Below are 19,630 nucleotides of genomic sequence, written 5' to 3'. Positions count from 1 at the left end.
TGTCAAAGGGTTTGCTAGGGATTGGATATTTCAAAATGGGAACTTTACTGTGAATATGACCTTTATGGGTAGCATATGAATGGCAGGAGACAATGTAGGCATAAATATCTTTTCTCATAGTTAGCCAAAAGTACTGAAGTCTGGCCTGTGTTAAGCATTTGTCTTTACCTGGATGTGCAGCAGGTGGAGAACCATGTAAAAGGAACAGAACTTCAGGCACTAAGTCAGAAGGAACTACGAGTTATTGTACAAGTCTGTTTGGTTCATGCTTGCTGGAAAGTGTGGTGTCGTGGTAAAGAACGTCATCGACGAGTCTGAAATATTACAGGCAGGTAGGGAAGTCTGTAAGGTCTGATGTATCTCCTGACTCGAGAGAAAATAACACACGTTTCCACATTGGGTCGGATCTTTGAGCTGCATGAATAGCGCATGAGTAAGAGAGACTGGCTGAGGGAGGAAATTGATAGAAGCAACATTCCTAGAAAGTGCGTCTGCAACATTGTTTACTTTACCGTGTACATAAGAGAAGATAGGATTGAATTACTGAATAGTCAAGAACCAGCGAGCAAGTTTCCCGGACAGGTTCTTGCCTTTAAAAAGCTGAAGAAGTGCCTGGTGGTCTGTATGGACTGTGGCGGGATAGCCTAGTGTGATTTCCTTAAAATGTCGAAGAGCATATATATCCGCTAAAGCTTCAATTTCAGTAAGAGAATAGTTACGTTCAGCTTTATTAAGGAGTCCGCTGGCAAAGGCAATGGGGCGAAGGTTTGTGTCTTGTTCTTGCATAAGGACAGCACCAAGACCTTGGAAAGAGACTGTAGAGAATGAAAGGTAAGTCATAGTCATGAAAAGCTAAGACAGGAGCAGTAGCAAGGGCATTCCTTAAGTCTGCAAAAGCTTGTTCTTGGACAGACGACCGGTGAAAGGGAACATCTTTCTTTAGTAGTGAAGTATTGAAGGGAAGAATGGAAAATACACGAAGAAATCTTGGCTGTAAACAGTGGAAGAAATTAGTAAAGATGCGAAGAGGAGGTACAAGTTTACTTATATATATATATATACATGTATATATATATATATATATATATATATTTATATATATATTGTATATATATATGTATATATAAATATATGTATATATATATACATATATATATATACATACATATATATATATATATATATATATATATATATATATATATATATGTGTGTGTGTGTGTGTGTGTGTGTGTGTGTGTGTGTGTGTGTGTGTGTGTGTGTGTGTGTGTGTGTGTGTGTGTGTGTGTGTGTGTGTGTGTGTGTGTGTGTGTGCAGAAAAAACCACTGGGAAATAAGAAGCTTAGTCCGAACGTTTTCGTCTATTTAAGACATTATCAAGGAATACACAGTTACAGAGACAAAGGTGGATATATATACATAAAGTAGAAGACAAGCTAGGAACATGGAAAGTACACACAAGATGCTTCACAATCAGGTAGAGCCGATGTTTACATATACGGACATTTGGTCTATGACGTTACGTCACCCCGGCTTAGTAGCACAGGATTTATTGCTAATGGGGGATTTCAATTTCACTGACATTTATTGGATGACCTTTAACATGACCATATAGGTAGTTGCTTGATATATTTTCTCATTGTTATTGTAAAAGAGCCCACAATATATGGAAACTTACTCGATCACTAGTCGCGAAAACATTATAAGCGATGTAGAAGTTTGTTAAACTATTGCAAATAGCGATCACAACTTAGATTCAAATTTCTAAAGATTTTTAGAATAGATATTTGTATATATAAAATATCCGATTTTAGTAAAGCTCAGTCCATAGGAATACGTCAGAAGCTTCAGCTTATAGATTGGGAGGCAATTTTAAGCGAAAGACCTGTAGATCAGATGTGGGAAATATTTCAAAATACGCTTACTAAGATGATTCATACTTACATCCCGGTTAAGGACAGACTCCCCCTAAATAAGGCTCGCTCATAATGGCTCGACAAAGAAAAGTATTGCTAAAAAGAGACAGGCTTACTTTCTTTATATTCTTACAATTCACCACATGAATAAATAACCAGGGTGATGTGACCAAATGTCTAGGGCGATGTGACTAAATGTCTAGGACGATGTGATCAAATGTCTAGGGCGATGTGACCAAATGTCTTATCTGACGCCCCCTTTTTGCTTCCAGTAGACCCGCATGCCTCCACTCCCTCTTTTGTTCATGTGAAATGATTCTTACATTTATATCTTAGCATTGTTCAGGAAAATAGATATCTGTTTGTATTAAATTTTAATGATGAAAGCCACTCAAACAAATAATAGTACATTCCAGAGACATTTTTCTAAGTAGCTAAGAACGAAACATTTGTTTCAAAGGGAGCGAAAAAAAGTTTGAAAATTAGCAAATTGGCAAAATTGACTTGTAATTTTAAGAATAGATAATTTGAAAACATGGCATATAGTATTTGGAAAGACTCATGAGACTAAGGCACAATTTATGAACTAATTTAGGGGGATGGATGCTGCTGCTTCTTCCTCACAAGATTAGAAATTCTAAGATTTAAGTATTTGGAGTTTGTGACGAGTCCCTCAGTGGCGTCAGTGTGGTTGGTATCGGTGACGTGTCCAAAACGTGTAAGGAGAACTAGTTCAATAGAAAACGGTTTGGAGTGACCACTATAATTATATTTTGCATGTAAGTAAAGGCAGATATTTGTTCTTTGAATGATTTTATTATTCTAATTAAACAAATATTTTTGAGCAGATGACTTCACGCCCCCCCCCCTTGTATCCTCCTCACGCCTCCCTAGGGGGGTGCGCCCCCTAGTTTGGGAACCACTGGTCTAGGTCGATGTGACCAAATGTCTAGGCCGATGTGACTAAATGAACCGTTGCCCAGTCGGGTTCCTAATTGATAGTGAATCATCTGCATACATATAGAACGTGCATGTGTGTGTAAACATCAGTATATGGACAAGTATACGATTAATATTGACTTCGATTTTGTCGATATTTATCTTATTTTGAAACATGGATTGATCACAGTTATTACGAAAACGGGGGAATGGGTTTCTTCAGGAGGTAAGATAAACACTACATTCGTGAAATACAGCAAAATATATAAAACACTGAGGGCAAATACCTGACCCTTTAAACTGATCGTAAAAGCCAGACGGTGGCCGGAACAATGATGAGGTTGAAAAAACGCAGCAAGAGGAAAACTATCTGATACTTAATTGTTGTTTTCCCTCCAAAAGAAACAGTGACAGTGACTGAAGTATGTGCGAGGTTTCGGCTTTTATATTCGTAGAGTAAACCAATCCTTTAACCGGGGCTCTCGTTTGACGTTTTGTTACACAAGTGTTGTAAGTCTGAGGCATGCCATTTACGTAGAACACTGTGTGTCATGACCTTTACATGATAAGAATAAATCGTTACCATGTGGATGGTGAGCTCAGATCTACACCAAATTGTAACAACCCGGCAATATAGTGGGAACCATGGTCTAAAAACGCCTAATTGTCAACTAGGAAATCTATTTTTAGGCAGCAAATAACTAAACATACAAAGCCTCCCCACCCCTGGGAAGTGGTGGACCTCCCGGCCACAGGGGTGGTAGACATCCTCTGTTAAGGTACGGTTGCACTAGTCAACAGATGAGTTGGATTCCGAGCCTAGGGATGGATTTCGTCCAAGGCTGGAGGTTTTGGATTGAAATCCAAGCGTAGGGACGCCCAACGCAAAACTGAAGACATATGTCACTAGTATTTATATTTACGACATATGTATATAACTTACTCAGTAATAAGGGATACGTTATTTAACAGTAGAAAATTATCTTAAAATAGAAAATGGAATTTATGTAATGTATATTGTGGCAATAATCAAACAGTCGCTTGAATACTACTGTATGTAAACATTGGTAATTTTTTTACACGGGAAACTCTTCTAACCATTTGCTTGATATCTACACTTTTCGCCGTGATGGAGTGGAATACTGAAGTTATCCATGCTCCAATAAGAAAGATATGACCACAAGAGGTGCTTTGGGATGTGAGGCATCCCGACTATATTAAGAAATAATTGGCTCTGCCAATAAGAGTTCCTCATTCTGGATAAAGGGTGGGACTTGCTAGCTCTTTTTACGTGATTGGTGGGAATTTCTCTAAACTGTAAGGCTGGACTTACGTGTAACTACTTATTATGGGATGAACGAATGCATAGGTTGGACTGCAAGCTTTTCGTCGACTAGTGTAACCCTACCTTAAGGAACTATTGTTTGCGGTTGTCCCATTGAGAGTTGTCACCTTTCCTCAAAATATGCAGTTTCGTAAACGGTCTGTTTGCTATTTCCGTTACGGGTGGCATCATCATCATCATCATCATCATCATCATCATCATCATCATCATCATCATCATCATCATCATCATCATCATCATCATCATCATCATCATCATCATCATCATCATCATCATCATCATCATCATCATCATCATCATCATCATCATCATCATCATCATCATCATCATCATCATCATCATCATCATCATCATCATCATCACCACCACCATCACCATCACCATCACCATCATCATCATCATCATCATCATCATCATCATCATCATCATCATCACCATCATCTTCTTCTTCCTCTTCTCCTTCATCTTCCTCTTCTTCTTCTTCTTCTTCTTCTTCTTCTTCTTCTTCTTCTTCTTCTTCTTCTTCTTCTTCTTCTTCTTCTTCTTCTTCTTCTTCCTCTTCTTCTTCTTCTTCTTCTTCTTCTTCTTCGTCTTCTTCTTCTTCTTCTTCTTCTTCTTCTTCTTCTTCGTCTTCTTCGCCTTCTTCTTCTTCTTCTTCTTCTTTCTTCTTCTTCAAATCCAAAAGTTTAGCTACCATATACCATATATACAAGTCATTTGTCTGCCAACATTTGAAATTTGTTGTATACGTAAGGTCCCGAATATCACCGAAGACATTGAACTGATTGGAAAGGGTCTAGCGGGAATCCACTAAACAGTTGCCAAATCTAAGAAACACATCACAAGAAAACCACCTATGACAACTCTCTATTTCGTATGGGATCGAAATATCAACCTCTTCAATTCTACGAAAAGGAATCGACCTAGCGGCAGTCATAATAAAAGGAAAGGTGCAACCTGGTAGGTAAGGTATTAACAGACTACTTTCTCTTACACTGCATATCCTGAAAAAGGATTACCACTCACAAAGGGCCATAGAGAGGAGTTTCCCAATCGGGTAGGAATGATCTGTATACTTAATTACCCGCTGTCTGAAAACAGATTTTCAAATTGACTAAAAGGCATTTATGGACCATGAACTTGTTGTGAAGCAGTCAGAATATGTTATTATAGATCGTGAGTGACATACGAATTCCTATTCCCATGGCAGAAAGTTATGTTCATGAATGTCGGGGATACGAGAACAATTTGGTGATATAAAGGTGATGCGAACAGGTGGCGCGAATAGAACAAATGGAATGAAGCAGTGGGGGTGAACCAGCTTAAGCTATCGGGCCCGGTATTGGAGGTGCTGTGCCTTGCTGCACTGCTTTTGACCCAGGCAGTGGGCGGGGTCCAGGGATGGCTCATTTATTCGCAAAGACCTAATATAAAAGGGGAAAGAACAGAATGTTTGATGACTGTGGGATTGATGATTTGTTGGTGCATACTTTGGCTGGTAACCACCTTTATGAAAGGGAAGAGGCCATTTCATGCATAGACAAACAGAACAAAAAATCCCGTTGATTAACCTATTCTGAGTGACTGAAATCGCGAAATAAGAAGGTAGGAAAGGTTCATTTTCATTTCCCTTCGCAGAGATTGACAATTTTCGTTTTTATTCCGGATGCCACCAAACTACCTTACTTTTAACCCCTTTTGTACCGAGTGGCACTTTTCCCTAATAACCTACAAAGCTATCCTATCTAGAGAGCTTCCAACTTTTTTTTCTTTCCTCTTTTCTTTTTTTCTTTTTTCTTTTTGTCTTTTTTTTCTTTCTTTTTTCTTTTCTTTTCTTTTCTTTTCTTTTCTTTTTCTTTTTTTTCTTTTTTCTTTTTCTTTCCTTTTCTTTTCTTTTCTTTTCATTTCTTTTACTTAACACGAGATAGTACTGCGCTCCTACGGGCCCAAATCCTTTTTCTTATCACCTAAAACCGTCATTGAGAAAGACTACACCAAGTAAGCTGCTGAACCAAGGTATTGCTGAATTCTATACTAGTTAATGGACTTTTCCATGCATCCTCGCACCTAAATCCGGCCGACAATATAGATTATACATAGCCTTTAGAAAAATTGATAGTTGAAAAAACACTATGTACCTTGAAATAATTATACAACTGACGATACAAATAAGCAACTTCGTTAGACAAAATTAGAAGGGTGCAGGGATGACCCGTCATCCAGGAGGTGCTAAGAAGAGAGGGAGGATGGAGGGGTGTGGAGTGTATTCAGGATGGAATGGGTGGGAGTGATTTTATGCCTTTTTCTTTTTGGCTACCTCATTTGTAAGGGGGAAGTAGCCTTGGTATATGTATGTATGTATTATTCAAATGTCAGTATTTCTTCAGATCTTAACCATTGTAATGTAAAACTGAGTGCGAGGGAGACTTGGGAGTTCTAGTGAGTCCTGACCTTAAATCCAGGAAACAGTGCAGAGTGCGAGGGAGACTTGGGAGTTCTAGTGAGTCCTGACCTTAAATCCATGGAACAGTGCATTAATACCAGGAATAAAGCTAACAGAGCATTAGGTTTCATTACTATGATGGTTACAAATACAAGTGCAGAGGTAATTATCAAACTCTATCTAGCGTTAGTTAGACCCATCCTTGACTATGTGGTACAGTTTTGGTCTCCGTCTTATAGAATGGACATCAAGTCACTAGAATCAGTACAGAGGAGAATTACCAAAATGATACATGGGCTCAGAAATTTACCTTAGGAAGAGAGGCTTAAACACCTTAACTTACACTCTCTGGAAAGACGCAGAGTGTGGGGTGATCTAATAGAGGTGTTTAAGTAGATCAAAGGCTCTAACATGGGTGACGGAAACTAGGTCTTCATATAAAGACAAAAAGGACAGGACTCGCAGTAATGGATTTAGACTGGACGGATTTAGATTTAAGAGGGAAGTAGGCAAGAATTGGTTCACTAATAGGGTGGTCAACGAATGGGACAGACTTAGTAACCATGTAGTGAGCGCTGAAACTATCAGTTGTTATAAGAAACGGTTAGACAATTTTATGGATGGGGATGACAGGTGGGAAGAGACATGGAACTGCCTCATGGTCTCTTGCAGTTTCTTTCATTCTTATGTTCTTATGTTCTTAGTGTTTGACAAAGGGTCCAGCCATTTATCAAAGCTTAGTTAACAGCATAACTGTGGATTTCCTTGTGAGTAAGGGCGTATTCAGATGAAAATCATTTTCAGGACTGCTTGGCCCGAACACCTGGAGAGACTACCTAACTTCAACAGAGTAGAAGAGGTTAGTCTTAAATTTAACCTTAGAAAATGAACTTCGGGAAGCAAAGGTTTCCAATCTTGGGTTTAAGGTTGGAAATGACTAGATTTACACTCTTCATGCCGAAGTATAAGCTACTTACATTATTACATTGTGACAAGGTCGGAGATTTCTTGGAGCGATTAAAGATAGTAAAGTCATTTGAGATTTGTAGTAAATCTTCAAGGTAGCCCTTTGCTGTTGGTGGTGAAACCTTGGGGAAAAATTGTCAATAAATCATTTGGCTACACAAGGAAATTGATAACTAATAAGGCAGCCATTACCTAGTTGTTTAATTCTCTCAAGTTTGGTGTGAATGGACCGCTACCTGTTGCACGCGGCATTCTTAAATTCTCTCACACTTATTTACACTCAAAAAAGAGAATTGATGATTCTAATCTTCTGGTATCACTCCGTTATGCTATGTTCCTTAAATCTCTCTTTCACCACCTCTATGGCTCTATCTCTTCGGTACAATGTTGCCTCTAAGGAAAAAAGAACTGGTCATTACCGACAACATACTCAATTTTCCGTATAAGATATGAAGCACCAAGAAAGTATCTGTAATGTTGAAAATATCATAGTCATCCCCAGATTCGAACAATGAAATGAGAGGCTTAATATATGCTTGCATTTATTTATAATTAAAGGAAATAGAAAGAAATACAATTCACAATCACTATGTTGCTATGGTACTGCCAACATAAACCAGATGTATTTCTGTGCAGCTTTTCTAATGTGTCTTCCCCTCTCAGGCGCAGTACAAGCTACGCAGTTCTGCTACTGCCGACTGGAAACCGGCATTGTAGTCACAGGTTACCTCGTTCTTGATGTAATCGTCGCGCTTGTCTTCGTAGACATCATTGATGTCTGGACCCCCGACTAAAGCCCCATTCAGTGGATGAGGGTTGGGTTCTGGAGAACTGAAGACTGACCAGTCGCAGGTGGCCGGTGGATCGGGACAGGAACTACTAGCGTGGTGGGGACGTTCGGGTGAGTTATTGCCGAACCCGACCACGAAGCTCCTGTTGGTGTCTCCGAGGATGTAATGGATCTGTTCTTTGGCAAAGTCTCTGTAGATGTCGGGTTTGATACCCAGGGCTGCTGCCCGGAGGCATACAAAGACGGCATTCGACGCATAACGGAGGGATCCCCACTGAAGTATGTGCACTAAACGTTTAGGTGTGCGGGGCTTGTTGTTCATGATATCGTCGCAGAAGCTCGTGATCGCTTTCTTGTATTCCGTTTCATCCGTTAATTGAGCGAGGAGCACTTGGACTCCTGGGGCTTTCTGGTCCCAAGAGAACGCGAAAGGAAGGTATCCAAGGTTAAATTCTTCGTAATGATCAGTTGCTTCAGTTAAATAAAAAGTCTCATTAGTGGCTCTATAGAGCCAAACAGCTGCCCACGCCAGTTCGTCTCCGTAGCTACTCCAGCTCTTATAGTACTCCTTGGCGTCGGGGATCGAATCAGAGTAGTTTCCTCTGTAGGTATCAGCAAACTCGTACAGTTTCTTGGCGTGCTGGAGACAGTTGTCGGCGTAGGTGGGGTCTGAGTCCCTGAAGAGGATGGAAGCTGCAGCCAGGGCGGCTGCCGTCTCTCCCGCCAGATCTGATCCGGGTTTGTCTTTGGTGATCTTGTAGGCAGGGCGCTTCATCGTCATGTCCTCCGGTCTTCCCCAATAGGCATGGTCCCACTCTCCTTTGCCCACCTGCCCGTAGAAGACGAAGTCTGACACATGCGCCTTGATGAAATAGTCAGTGGCCCACTTGACGGCTTCTTTCATATGGCTCCATTCGCCTAAAAGAAAAGAAAAGAAATAAAAAAAGAAAACTCAAGGATATAAAAAGATAAAAAGAAAGCAATTATGATACGAGAAATTTGCCAAACTCACCTGCATCTTCATAGGCTCTTTTATTTTCGATGGCTCCCCATGCCAAAACGGTTGCTGCGGCGGCCATCGGGAATCCAAATTTCATATAATCACCAGCTGTTATACAAAGTATCACAAAGTTAGGATATTAGTATGTACATGTGTGTGTGTGTGTGTGTGTGTGTGTGTGTGTGTGTGTGTGTGTGTGTGTGTGTGTGTGTGTGTGTGTGTGTGTGTGTGTGTGTGTGTGTGTGTGTGTGTGTGTGTGTGTGTGTGTGTGTTTTATGTGGTCTGTGTGTGACTCAGTCGCAGATACAATAAAGTGTCATATATGCCACGTACAAGCACTAGCAAATCTTTATAATTTTGTATCAATTTACACACCATCATAGTATCCTCCTTTTAAATCAATATGTTCTTTAGTGTCATCGTCTTCGGCATCATCCAGGGCAGAGTCACGCCTCCATGTCACTCTCTGAGTGTCAGGAAGTTCTCCAGACCTCTGAGCCTCGTAGAAGAGTAAAGACTTGTGCAAAACCACGTCGTAGTCGTAGGGGAGATTAGTACATGTTTTTACTTTTGTGGTTGTAGTTTCTGGTGTTGTTGTAGTTGTAGTTTTTGGTGTTGTTGTGGTTGTAGTTTCTGGTGTTGTTGTGGTTGTAGTTTCTGGTGTTGTTGCAGCTGTAGTTTTTGGTGTTGTAGTTGTAGTTTTTAGTGTTGTTGTAGTTGTAGTTTCTGGTGTTGTTGTGGTTGTAGTTTCTGGTGTTGTTGCAGCTGTAGTTTTTGGTGTTGTAGTTGTAGTTTTTAGTGTTGTTGTAGTTGTAGTTTCTGGTGTTTTTGTAGTTGTAGTTTTTGGTGTTGTAGTTGTAGTTTTTGCTGTTGTTGTCGACGTCTTTGTTGTTGTTGTAGTTGTTGTTGCTGTTGTCACTGCTGCTACTGCTGCAAAATCCAGAAATGGGAAAATAAATAAGTGCAAAAATTATCCCCTCTCTCTATTTGTTTAAGTTGTATAGTCTGTCAAGGCTGCTGCCTGGTGATCCAATTGAAGAGGCCTTTTTTTTCAATAGTAAACAGTCTTAGATCATCCTTGTTTGTCTGGTAAATGCGGATATTCTAGGTGTTAATTTTTTCCCAAATTTCGTAATAGCTGAGTTTGACTGTAAGCCCGCAGCCCCGCAGAGATCATTCCGAGGAAAGCGTTTAGACATCTGCTCGTGTTCTCTTGGTATGGGACAATTTCTGGATCATCGGCTGAAAGCGATAAGAGGAAGGGAGTAGTTGCCAATTGTCATATCATTATAGGAAAAAATGAGAGACGTGTGCTGTTGAACTCGTTAGAGAGATATTGGGGACGGTCCGAAGACCGTCTGTCAGCCCCTCAGGGCTGCACTTCCAAGGTGGTGGTGATGGGGTTGGAGAGTTTTGACAAAGGGCAACAAGGAGGCGCTTCTCGCTGCCGTGTGTGTGAAAACACCGCTAACAATACCCCGTCATTAGTCCCTTTATCTGCATTAACCCTTTAGACTCCGATGTCATTTGGTCAAATAAAACAAAAAAATCATAAAACACTAAAATGTTTGATCAAACACCAGAAAAATATGACGTCAATCCTCGCGCGGTCAACCCGCATCAGATGATATTCGGATGTACGGGCCGGCGCGAGGCCTACCATATCCGGTTTTTCGTATCTACACCACAAGCGGCTGACATGAGTTGAATGGATTAAAAAGAAATTCATCTTACCATCGTTTTTGCAGAGTTCTTGATCATTAAACTTCACTGAATTGATCATCGGGTTACTCGGGGAACGGAAGCTGTAGAAGACCTGTACATTAGAAATCCCCTATTCCATGCTCTAAACAACCATATATGTAATACTGTTTTTCAGAGTTTTGCATTTTAAACTAGAATAAAGTGGATATATTTACTCACTCAAAAATAAATTTGAAAAAAGAAAATTATTATGATGCAACAAAATGACTGACCAGAACTTTAATCTGAATGACGTTCTACACAATAAAATGAGGAGGGAGAGATTTTTTTCATCCACGAAGACCTTATGACGACCATTTTTCATTCCTTTTTCAGTGTCTCTCAAACAAAAGATTATTTGTTTAACATCAAGATTCAGCTCACCTGTAGGTGAAGGAGATGCTAAGTGTAGATCCAGGGTTCAGATATTTGTTCGAATTCCTGTGAACAAGCTTAACAGAGGATGTGGTTTCGTCTTTTATTTTTGCTCCCCAGACCTACAGAAACAGCAAAACAAGAAGGTTCTTCGTAACTTGGAGGAAACAAAGGGTAGTTTTATTTGAACAAAAAAATAGGATTAACTTAGAATCAGCAGAAACGAAGACTTGTTCCTGATGGGGTGGTTCCTAAGAAGCAATATCTGGCATGTGATTAGATTTACAGTTGTTGTTTTTATCAATTTATTATCTTCTATACTTGATACTTCACTGTACTGCAGTGATTTCAACAGTCTGGAAAAACTATGAACACACAAGATTATCGGTACTCTACTGGTAATCAAAAGGGAATTTGATAGTGAATCGGCTTACAATAACAGAAGAGGCATCCTTCACAGCTTTTCGAGCCTTTAAATCTTCTAAAGAAACTTTCATAACCGATATTCCTAATTCCAAGCCGAAGTGCAAGTGACCAGCGACAAATTACTGTAGTTTAACATCGTCAATGTCTTTGTGGGCAATCCTGGGCTGTGCATTGACAATGCAGGATTACAAGAAGTTTTATTTGTTAGCTCACTTCTACAGTCTTCACATCATCATAGGGCTTCAACACTTTGAAACTTGAGGTTTCTTGTTCACACTAGTTTGGATATTGTATTCTAAAAATGAGCGTCATTGGTAACTATACCTCGAACTGCTTGAGCTCTTCATAAGTTCAATTTCTTGTTAGCTTTACCTACACTGATTCACCTTTCTGTCGATCTGAAGATTACCGTTGACTAGACTCTCTTTTTTTCTAAACTAAATATCATCAGTGGTTTTACATGGAACTGCTGGATCTGCCAAATAGCAGAACAGTGTTGGCTTTAACTGGAAGTGTTCCAAGTCTACTTAGTATGTGACAAACTGAAAATCTTTGTTTACCATGCTTGTACAGCCCATTCAACAGTCAGAGCATAGATCACTACTGACCCTGGCTTGAACTGGATCTTTATGTCAACGACAGGTGATTTTGCCTCGAATTAATGAGAACTATTTAATCCACAGAGATCATTGTTGACAAACGTGAAACTGGTGGATTTCTCTGTAGAACTGCATTCCACTATGGAACAAAAAATTGAACAGAAGATTATCATTAACTATACCCGGAATCTAGTAATGCTGTCACTAAAGGCCAGTTCAAGGGTCCAGCCGTTGATGTATTCTTCTATGGGGATCTGGAGCTCTCCATTATATTTGCCAGGCCATCCGTCATAGCTCTTCACCACCGAAGTACAATTACTGGTCGATATCTGCGTCTCTGCATTGTTCGTAGACATGATTTATTAATATCACTTTAGTAATTAGGAAACGATTAATCTACCCATGAGGTTTGGGGGGATGCTCTTTCTTATGACTGTGGCTACCGTTCTCCTTAACTACAACTGGTCACATCCTTACCTCTACATTTCTGAACGAAGACATTTGGCAACTGCCTAAACTCATCTTACTCCAAAGTATAGTAAAAATTCATGGCTAAGGAATTGATTGCTTATAGTTTTTGTTGACTGGTGGACAAAAACCACGTGAAACAATTATAACCTGTATATAGATAAAAGTAATTATATATCCTCGGGTCTTGTGTAAAACAGAAACTGGGGTCGCAGATTAGTGATCTTTCCTATCCTCGGGAATCAGATATATTCCGGGTTACAAGACTTTTCTGTCCTCGGTGGTCGAGGAGATAAAAGCTTTTTGAAGGCTATCTTACCGGTGGCTGAAGCAATGAGTTCGAATCCCAAATGCGACAGTCATAAAAATTATCGTATATAATCAAATTATCTTGTACAATTGAGCCCAGTCATGAGTACACTGTTAGCTCACATGCCGGTCACAAGCCCTAAAAATGGGGAAGGTTGGGCGTTGTATTAACTCTACCATGTAAAATCTTTTACGCTGCAAAAGCTCAGGAAAGGATATGAACAGACAGATTTCAGAAAATACAACTGGCGAGAAAGTGGACAAATCTTTTTGACCCTCTCCCCTCCCTTAAACTGACACTATGGAATGTAAAGAGCTTATAAAGAACTGGGCATAGAAGAATACGGTGGAAGAATTACAAGACCAATAGGCTGACATTGGGATCCAGCAAGAAGTGAGATAGCCTGGAACTGCAGAGTACTTAATTGATAAATACTGAGTTCTCTACAGTGGGCGATCAGATGGTATTTATCAAGAAGAAATATGCTTCCGTTTGTCAGAGAAAGAAAGCAAATCTTTACTTGATTGAAACCCAGTAGATGAACGAATCATAGGTATCTAAACAGACTGCAAGTGCATTTAAAGAATATAGATCAGATGTTCAAAAAGATTATTCTATGATAAGCTACACCGAACTCTAGACAATACCCCAAGGCATAACATAATCCTTACCGAAGATATCAATGCTAAAGTTAACATAAAAACATAAAAATGAAGGAGACTGCAGGAGACCATAAGGCCTACACAAGGCAGCTCCATATCCATCACCACCTGTCATCCCCATTCATAAAGTTGTCTAACCGTTTCTTAAAACAACTAATAGTTTCCATTCGTTGGCCATCCTATTAGTAAGCCAATTCTTGCCTATTTCCCCCTTAAATCTAAATTTGTCCAGTTTGAATCCATTACTGCGAGTCCTGCCCTGTTGATTTAATATGAAGACCTTGTTTGCATCACCCTTGTTAAAGCCTTTGATCCATTTGAACATCTCTGTTAGATCACCCCGCACTCTGCGTCTTTCCAGAGAGTGTAAGTTAAAGTGCCTAAGCCTCTCCTCGTAAGGCAAATTTCTGAGACCATGTATCATTTTGGTTATTCTCCTCTGTGCTGATTCTAGTGAATTTATGTCCATTCTATAGGATAGAGACCAAAACTGTGCCACATAGTCAAGGATGGGTCTAACTATCGCTAGATAGAGTTTGATAATTACCTTTGCACTTCTATTCGTTACCGTCCTAGCAATGAAACCTAATGCACTGTTAGCTTTATTTCTGGCGCTAATGCACTGTTTCCTGGTATTAAGGTCCGGACTCGCTACAACTCCCAAGTCTTTCTCGCACTCTGTTTTCTGTAAAAACGTGTTATCTAAGCTGTACCTATTTTCGAGGTTATGTAACCCTACGTTCAACACGCTACACTTAGAGATATTGAAGGTCATTTGCCATTGCACCGACCATGTGAACAATTTGTTAAGATCATCCTGCAGAATCTCTGCGTCATCTCCTGACCTAATTAGGCGTCCTATTTTTGTGTCATCTGCGAACTTACTAACGTCACTATTTATCCCATCGTCTAAGTTAGGAAAGAAATCGAAGCATATCCACCAACAATAAATAAAGAGAATCTCCACCAATCTCCACCAATCTCCACCAACAATCGAGCGATAACGGATCATTTGCCCTCACCAATAACATGACTGTTGGAGGAACTATTTTCCTACATAAAGATATTCACAAACAAACGCGGAAATCACTGGACAATATAACATATAACCATATCAATCATACACTTGTAAAACGAGAACAGGAGCACTCCAAGATGATAAGAACTATGGGACCTGATTGCAGCTAAGATGCAAGCTAAACTATCAACTAAAAGGCCAACACCCATAGGAAGAGATGAAATATTTAATGTAGAAAAACTGAAAAATTTGAATATATGTAAGAGCTTCCAACTGAGATATATGAACTGATTCCAAACCTTTAATCTAATTGAAGAGGAGGAACACAAACATAAAGGAATTAAAGTAAATGCAAAGTGGAATAATTTAGAAGAAACGATGAGAGAAGTAGTGGAAGAGGAGATTGGCTACATACACAGACATAAGAAATCCTTGGTTTGATGTTGAATGCCTAACAATTGATGAGGGAAGGAAAAAAAATCCCCAAATGACGATGATCTACAAGAACAATCAAAACAACTGAATTGGGAAGTGAAGAGTATCAAACGAAGGAAAAAGAGGCAAGCACTAAATGATGAACCCGATGATATCGACAAATGCAGAAAATACGGTAGGATAATACAATATTAGGACATCTAGAAAGTAAGAAGTGGATACCAAACAAGACTACCAATGATAAAAGATGAACAAGTGAACATACTGACAGAAGAAGAGAAAGTTATGAAACAATGAAAATCCTATTTCAACGAATTACTAAACTGTCCTGACCCAGCCAACCTAGTGCCAATGGCAACCTAACATGGTTCGGAGATAATTAGAGAAGAACCGACCAGAATACAGATTAAAAGAAATAGTAATAGATAATGAATAAAAACGCTAAAGAATAACAAAAGGCCCGGGAAAGACAACACACTATGAGGGATGTGAAAACTCAGTAAAGAAACACCAGAAGGGAAACTACACAATTTGATTGTAACTATTTGAAAGAAAGAGAGAATACCAGAAATGTGGGAGGAAGTTATTCTAATACCACACAAAAGAAAAGAAAAAAAATAGACTTCTATGCATTAACTATCGTGAGATGTCAGCAGCATATAACACCATGTACAAAAAACTAGTATCTTATAGCGAGAGCATTATCGGCGAACGTCAAGGCGGTTTCAGAAGAATGAAATTGACTGAGGGCCAACTTTCTACGATTAGACAATCAGGAGAATATTTAGTACACTGTTGATTACAGATTGGCTTATGATAGTATTCACAAACCATCGATGTAGAATACTCTAATAGAGATGGAGTTACCTGGTATGTTTGGCATGATTGATTAGAGCCTGTTATGCCAATCCTACTTGCTCAATTAAGATATGGGAGAAAAGTGATATCTCCTAATTCAAAAAAAAGAAAAGAATGGCCTAAGAAAATGTTATATATGAGTAATTCGCTAGTGGACAGCGACATCAATCAGACAATCTCCATGACCGTCGCGCAGAGGTTTCGAACCACTACTTATGAACCCAAGAGAAGCTCCATAACACCTGCCTTTGACCACTCGACCACAGACGATCACAATGTTCTATCTTATCTCCAATATCTCTTAATGTAACAATGGAAACATGGCAAGAATTATTACTTAGAGACACGGGAAAGTAAAAGAAAAATTGATCTACGAGCCAGTTGTCTAGTATACATAGACAACATTGACATAATCACACAGGATATAAGGGGCACAGAGCGAATAGTAATCACATTAAGGGAAGCTGCAGAGAAAGTAGGACTAAATTAAGGTAATGTAAAGTAAAAAATACAAGAAAGGTAAGTCTAGCCAACATGAATATAGAAAGGGTAGAAAATCTAAAATACATAGGAAGTAATTTAACAAAAGATGAGAGAATGAAAGAAGTTGATGACAGTAGGGTTGGCCAATAGACCATAATTCAGACAATTAAATATAAGAACAAGACTATACAGTACAATCATACGTCCAATATAACAGGACTGTTGTGAAGTCTGAGCGTTCACAAAGGCTTTAGAAACTAAATTCAAAGACTTAAAAATTAAATGTTTAGACAAATTAATGGGCCTATATTTGATCAAACTGAATTACAATGGAGAATAAGACATAAGTGAGACGTTAAAGAGAAAAGAGGTCACCCATAGTGTGGGCACAGGATAGAAGAGAATGGAGAAATCTTCCATAAGAGGTTATGGATCACTGCGTGGCTCTAAGATCAACTTGGTGAGTGAGCGAGTGAATATTTATGTTGGATAAACTGATTTAAAATTTCGAACAAAAATCCAATACGATACATAAGTATGTATATATGTATGTATGTATGTATGTATGTATGTATGTATGTATGTATGTATGTATGTATGTATGTATGTATGTATGTATGTATGTATGTAAGAGTATATGGTTGTATGCGTATATGCGTGTGTATTTATAATTACCTGATAATGCTGTACTCCAGAAGCAGCAAAGACCCACAAGCAGGAACAGGGACCTCGCACTCATCTTCACTACCATGGCTATAAAGAAGAAGTAGAATACATGTCATATATGTTACATTTTCATATATAGGTTTGTGTATTTACTTAGTTTTGTGTGTGTGTGTGTGTGTGTGTGTGTGTGTGTGTGTGTGTGTGTGTGTGTGTGTGTGTGTGTGTGTGTGTGTGTGTGTGTGTGTGTGTGTGTGTGTGTGTGTGTGTGTGTGTGTGTGTGTGTGTGTGCACGTTCGTGAGTGTATGTATGTGTGTGTGTGCACATGAATTATACTATACATTGAAGAACAAGAGTTAAAATAGTTCACATTACATTCCCGGTTTAGCTGACTTTTGGATCTAAATCATTTGTTATATAAAAATCTTGAATCCAAATCATTTATTTTATTAGAATCTTGAAACAAAACCGCACGTAGTGATGTGAAACTAATTTTAGAATATTATATTCTCTAATCAACTTTTAAGGCATGTTAACATTAAAAAAGGATTAGTGTAATTTGATATTCCTGATCTTTCTTTAGAAAATACTATTCTTTATTATGGCGAATATATGAACCACCTAAGATTTGCGGATGATATTCTTATTTCCGAAAGAGCAGAAGACTTGCAAGAAATACGGAGTGATCTAAACAAGGAAAGTCTCAAAGTAAGTTTATAAATGAATAAGAGTAAAACCAAAGTAATGTTCAACACGAAAGCTCAAAGTAAAGAGATTATAATTGATGGTGAGAGTCTTGAAGAAGTTGAAGATTATAATTATTTAGGCCAGATGGTGAAAGTGACGAAAGATCATGATAATTAGATAAAAAGACGTATTACAATGGAAAGTGTTTAGTTAGTCTAATAGAACCCTGAGAGGTTCTCAACGTGTGTATGAGCATCAGTATATGGACAAGTACACGATTAATATTGACATCGATTTTGTCGACATCTATCTTATTTTGACACATGAACTGATCACAGAGTTATTATGAAAACGGGGAAATGGGTTTCTTCAGCTAAATAAAAATCGCCCACTAAATTCGTGAAATACAGCAAAATACCTAAAACACTGAGGATGAATACTTGATATTTTAAAGTGATTGCAAAAGCCAGCAAGAGGATATCTATCTGGTACTTAACTGATGTTTTCCCTCCAAAGGAAACCGTGGCTGTGACTGAAATGCGTGCGAGGTTCTCGGCTTTTATACTCACAGTGTGAACCAATTCTTTTTCCGGTGCCTTCGTTTGAGGGCTTATCACACAGGTGTTCCAGGTCTGAGTCATGTCATTTACGTAGAACTGAGTGCCATGACCATGACATTAAAAAAATAAATCGTTACTATGTGGATGGTGAGCTCAGATCTACACTAAATTGCCTGTAACAACTCACAGATGGGTTGTAGCAATGTAGTGGGGACCATGGTCTAAAAACGCCTTTTTGTCAACTACGAAATCTATTTTCAGTTAGCAAATAACTAGACATGCAAAGCCGCCCAACCCTGGGAAGTGGTGGACTTCCCGGCCACAGGGGTGATAGACATCCCTTATTAAGGTATGGTTACACTAGTCAACGGATGTGTTGGATTCCGAGCCTAGGGATGGATTTCATGAGGAAGTATGTATGAGAAATAATTTGACGCAGCCCGAAGGAATTTCTCCCCGTCTTCTCCTTTTCTTGATGAGGGGAAGGAGAGGGGGGTCGCCGATTTAATGAAGCGGCCTTGCTGTGGAAGTACTGTGTCTTGCGACACTGCTTCTAACCCAGGACAGTGGACAGGATGCAGGGACGACCCGTCATCAAGGAGGTGCCAACATGAGAGGGAGGGAGGAGGGAGGAGGGAGGAGGGGAGTAGAATATGTAAAAGTTGGAACGGGTGGGAGTGGTTTCTATACCTTTTTCTTTTTGGCTACCCCCCGTGTAAGGAGGAAAAAAGCATTTGGTATATGTATGTATGTATGTATGTATTATTATTATTATTATTATTATTATTATTATTATTATTATTATTATTATTATTATTATTATTATTATTATTATTATTATTATTATTATTATTATTATTATTATTATTATTATTATTATTATTATTATTATTATTATTATTATTGTTATTATCACTATTATAATGATTATTATTATTATTAT

General features: G+C 38.8%; 1 protein-coding gene across 1 annotated transcript; it reads right to left on the bottom strand.

Moving 5' to 3' along the window:
* Positions 1–8,122: 8,122 nt before the first annotated feature.
* LOC143029762 (uncharacterized) lies at positions 8,123–18,694 on the bottom strand. The gene is made up of 8 exons (XM_076192672.1): positions 18,625–18,694; positions 17,452–17,529; positions 12,725–12,879; positions 11,527–11,639; positions 11,134–11,204; positions 9,775–10,329; positions 9,412–9,507; positions 8,123–9,317 (listed from the first exon to the last, which is right to left on the bottom strand). Exons 2-8 carry the CDS (start codon positions 17,525–17,527, stop codon positions 8,269–8,271), a joined length of 2,115 nt encoding a protein of 704 aa, XP_076048787.1. The 5' UTR covers positions 17,528–17,529; positions 18,625–18,694; the 3' UTR covers positions 8,123–8,268.
* Between the last annotated feature and the right edge of the window lie 936 nt (positions 18,695–19,630).

This window comes from Oratosquilla oratoria, chromosome 11, assembly GCF_046742065.1.
Source record: "Oratosquilla oratoria isolate Oo_2021 chromosome 11, ASM4674206v1, whole genome shotgun sequence".
NCBI classification, from domain to species: Eukaryota; Metazoa; Arthropoda; class Malacostraca; order Stomatopoda; family Squillidae; genus Oratosquilla; species Oratosquilla oratoria.
The sequence above is the reverse complement of the archived record's forward strand: the minus strand, read 5'-3'. Positions and strand labels throughout refer to the sequence as shown.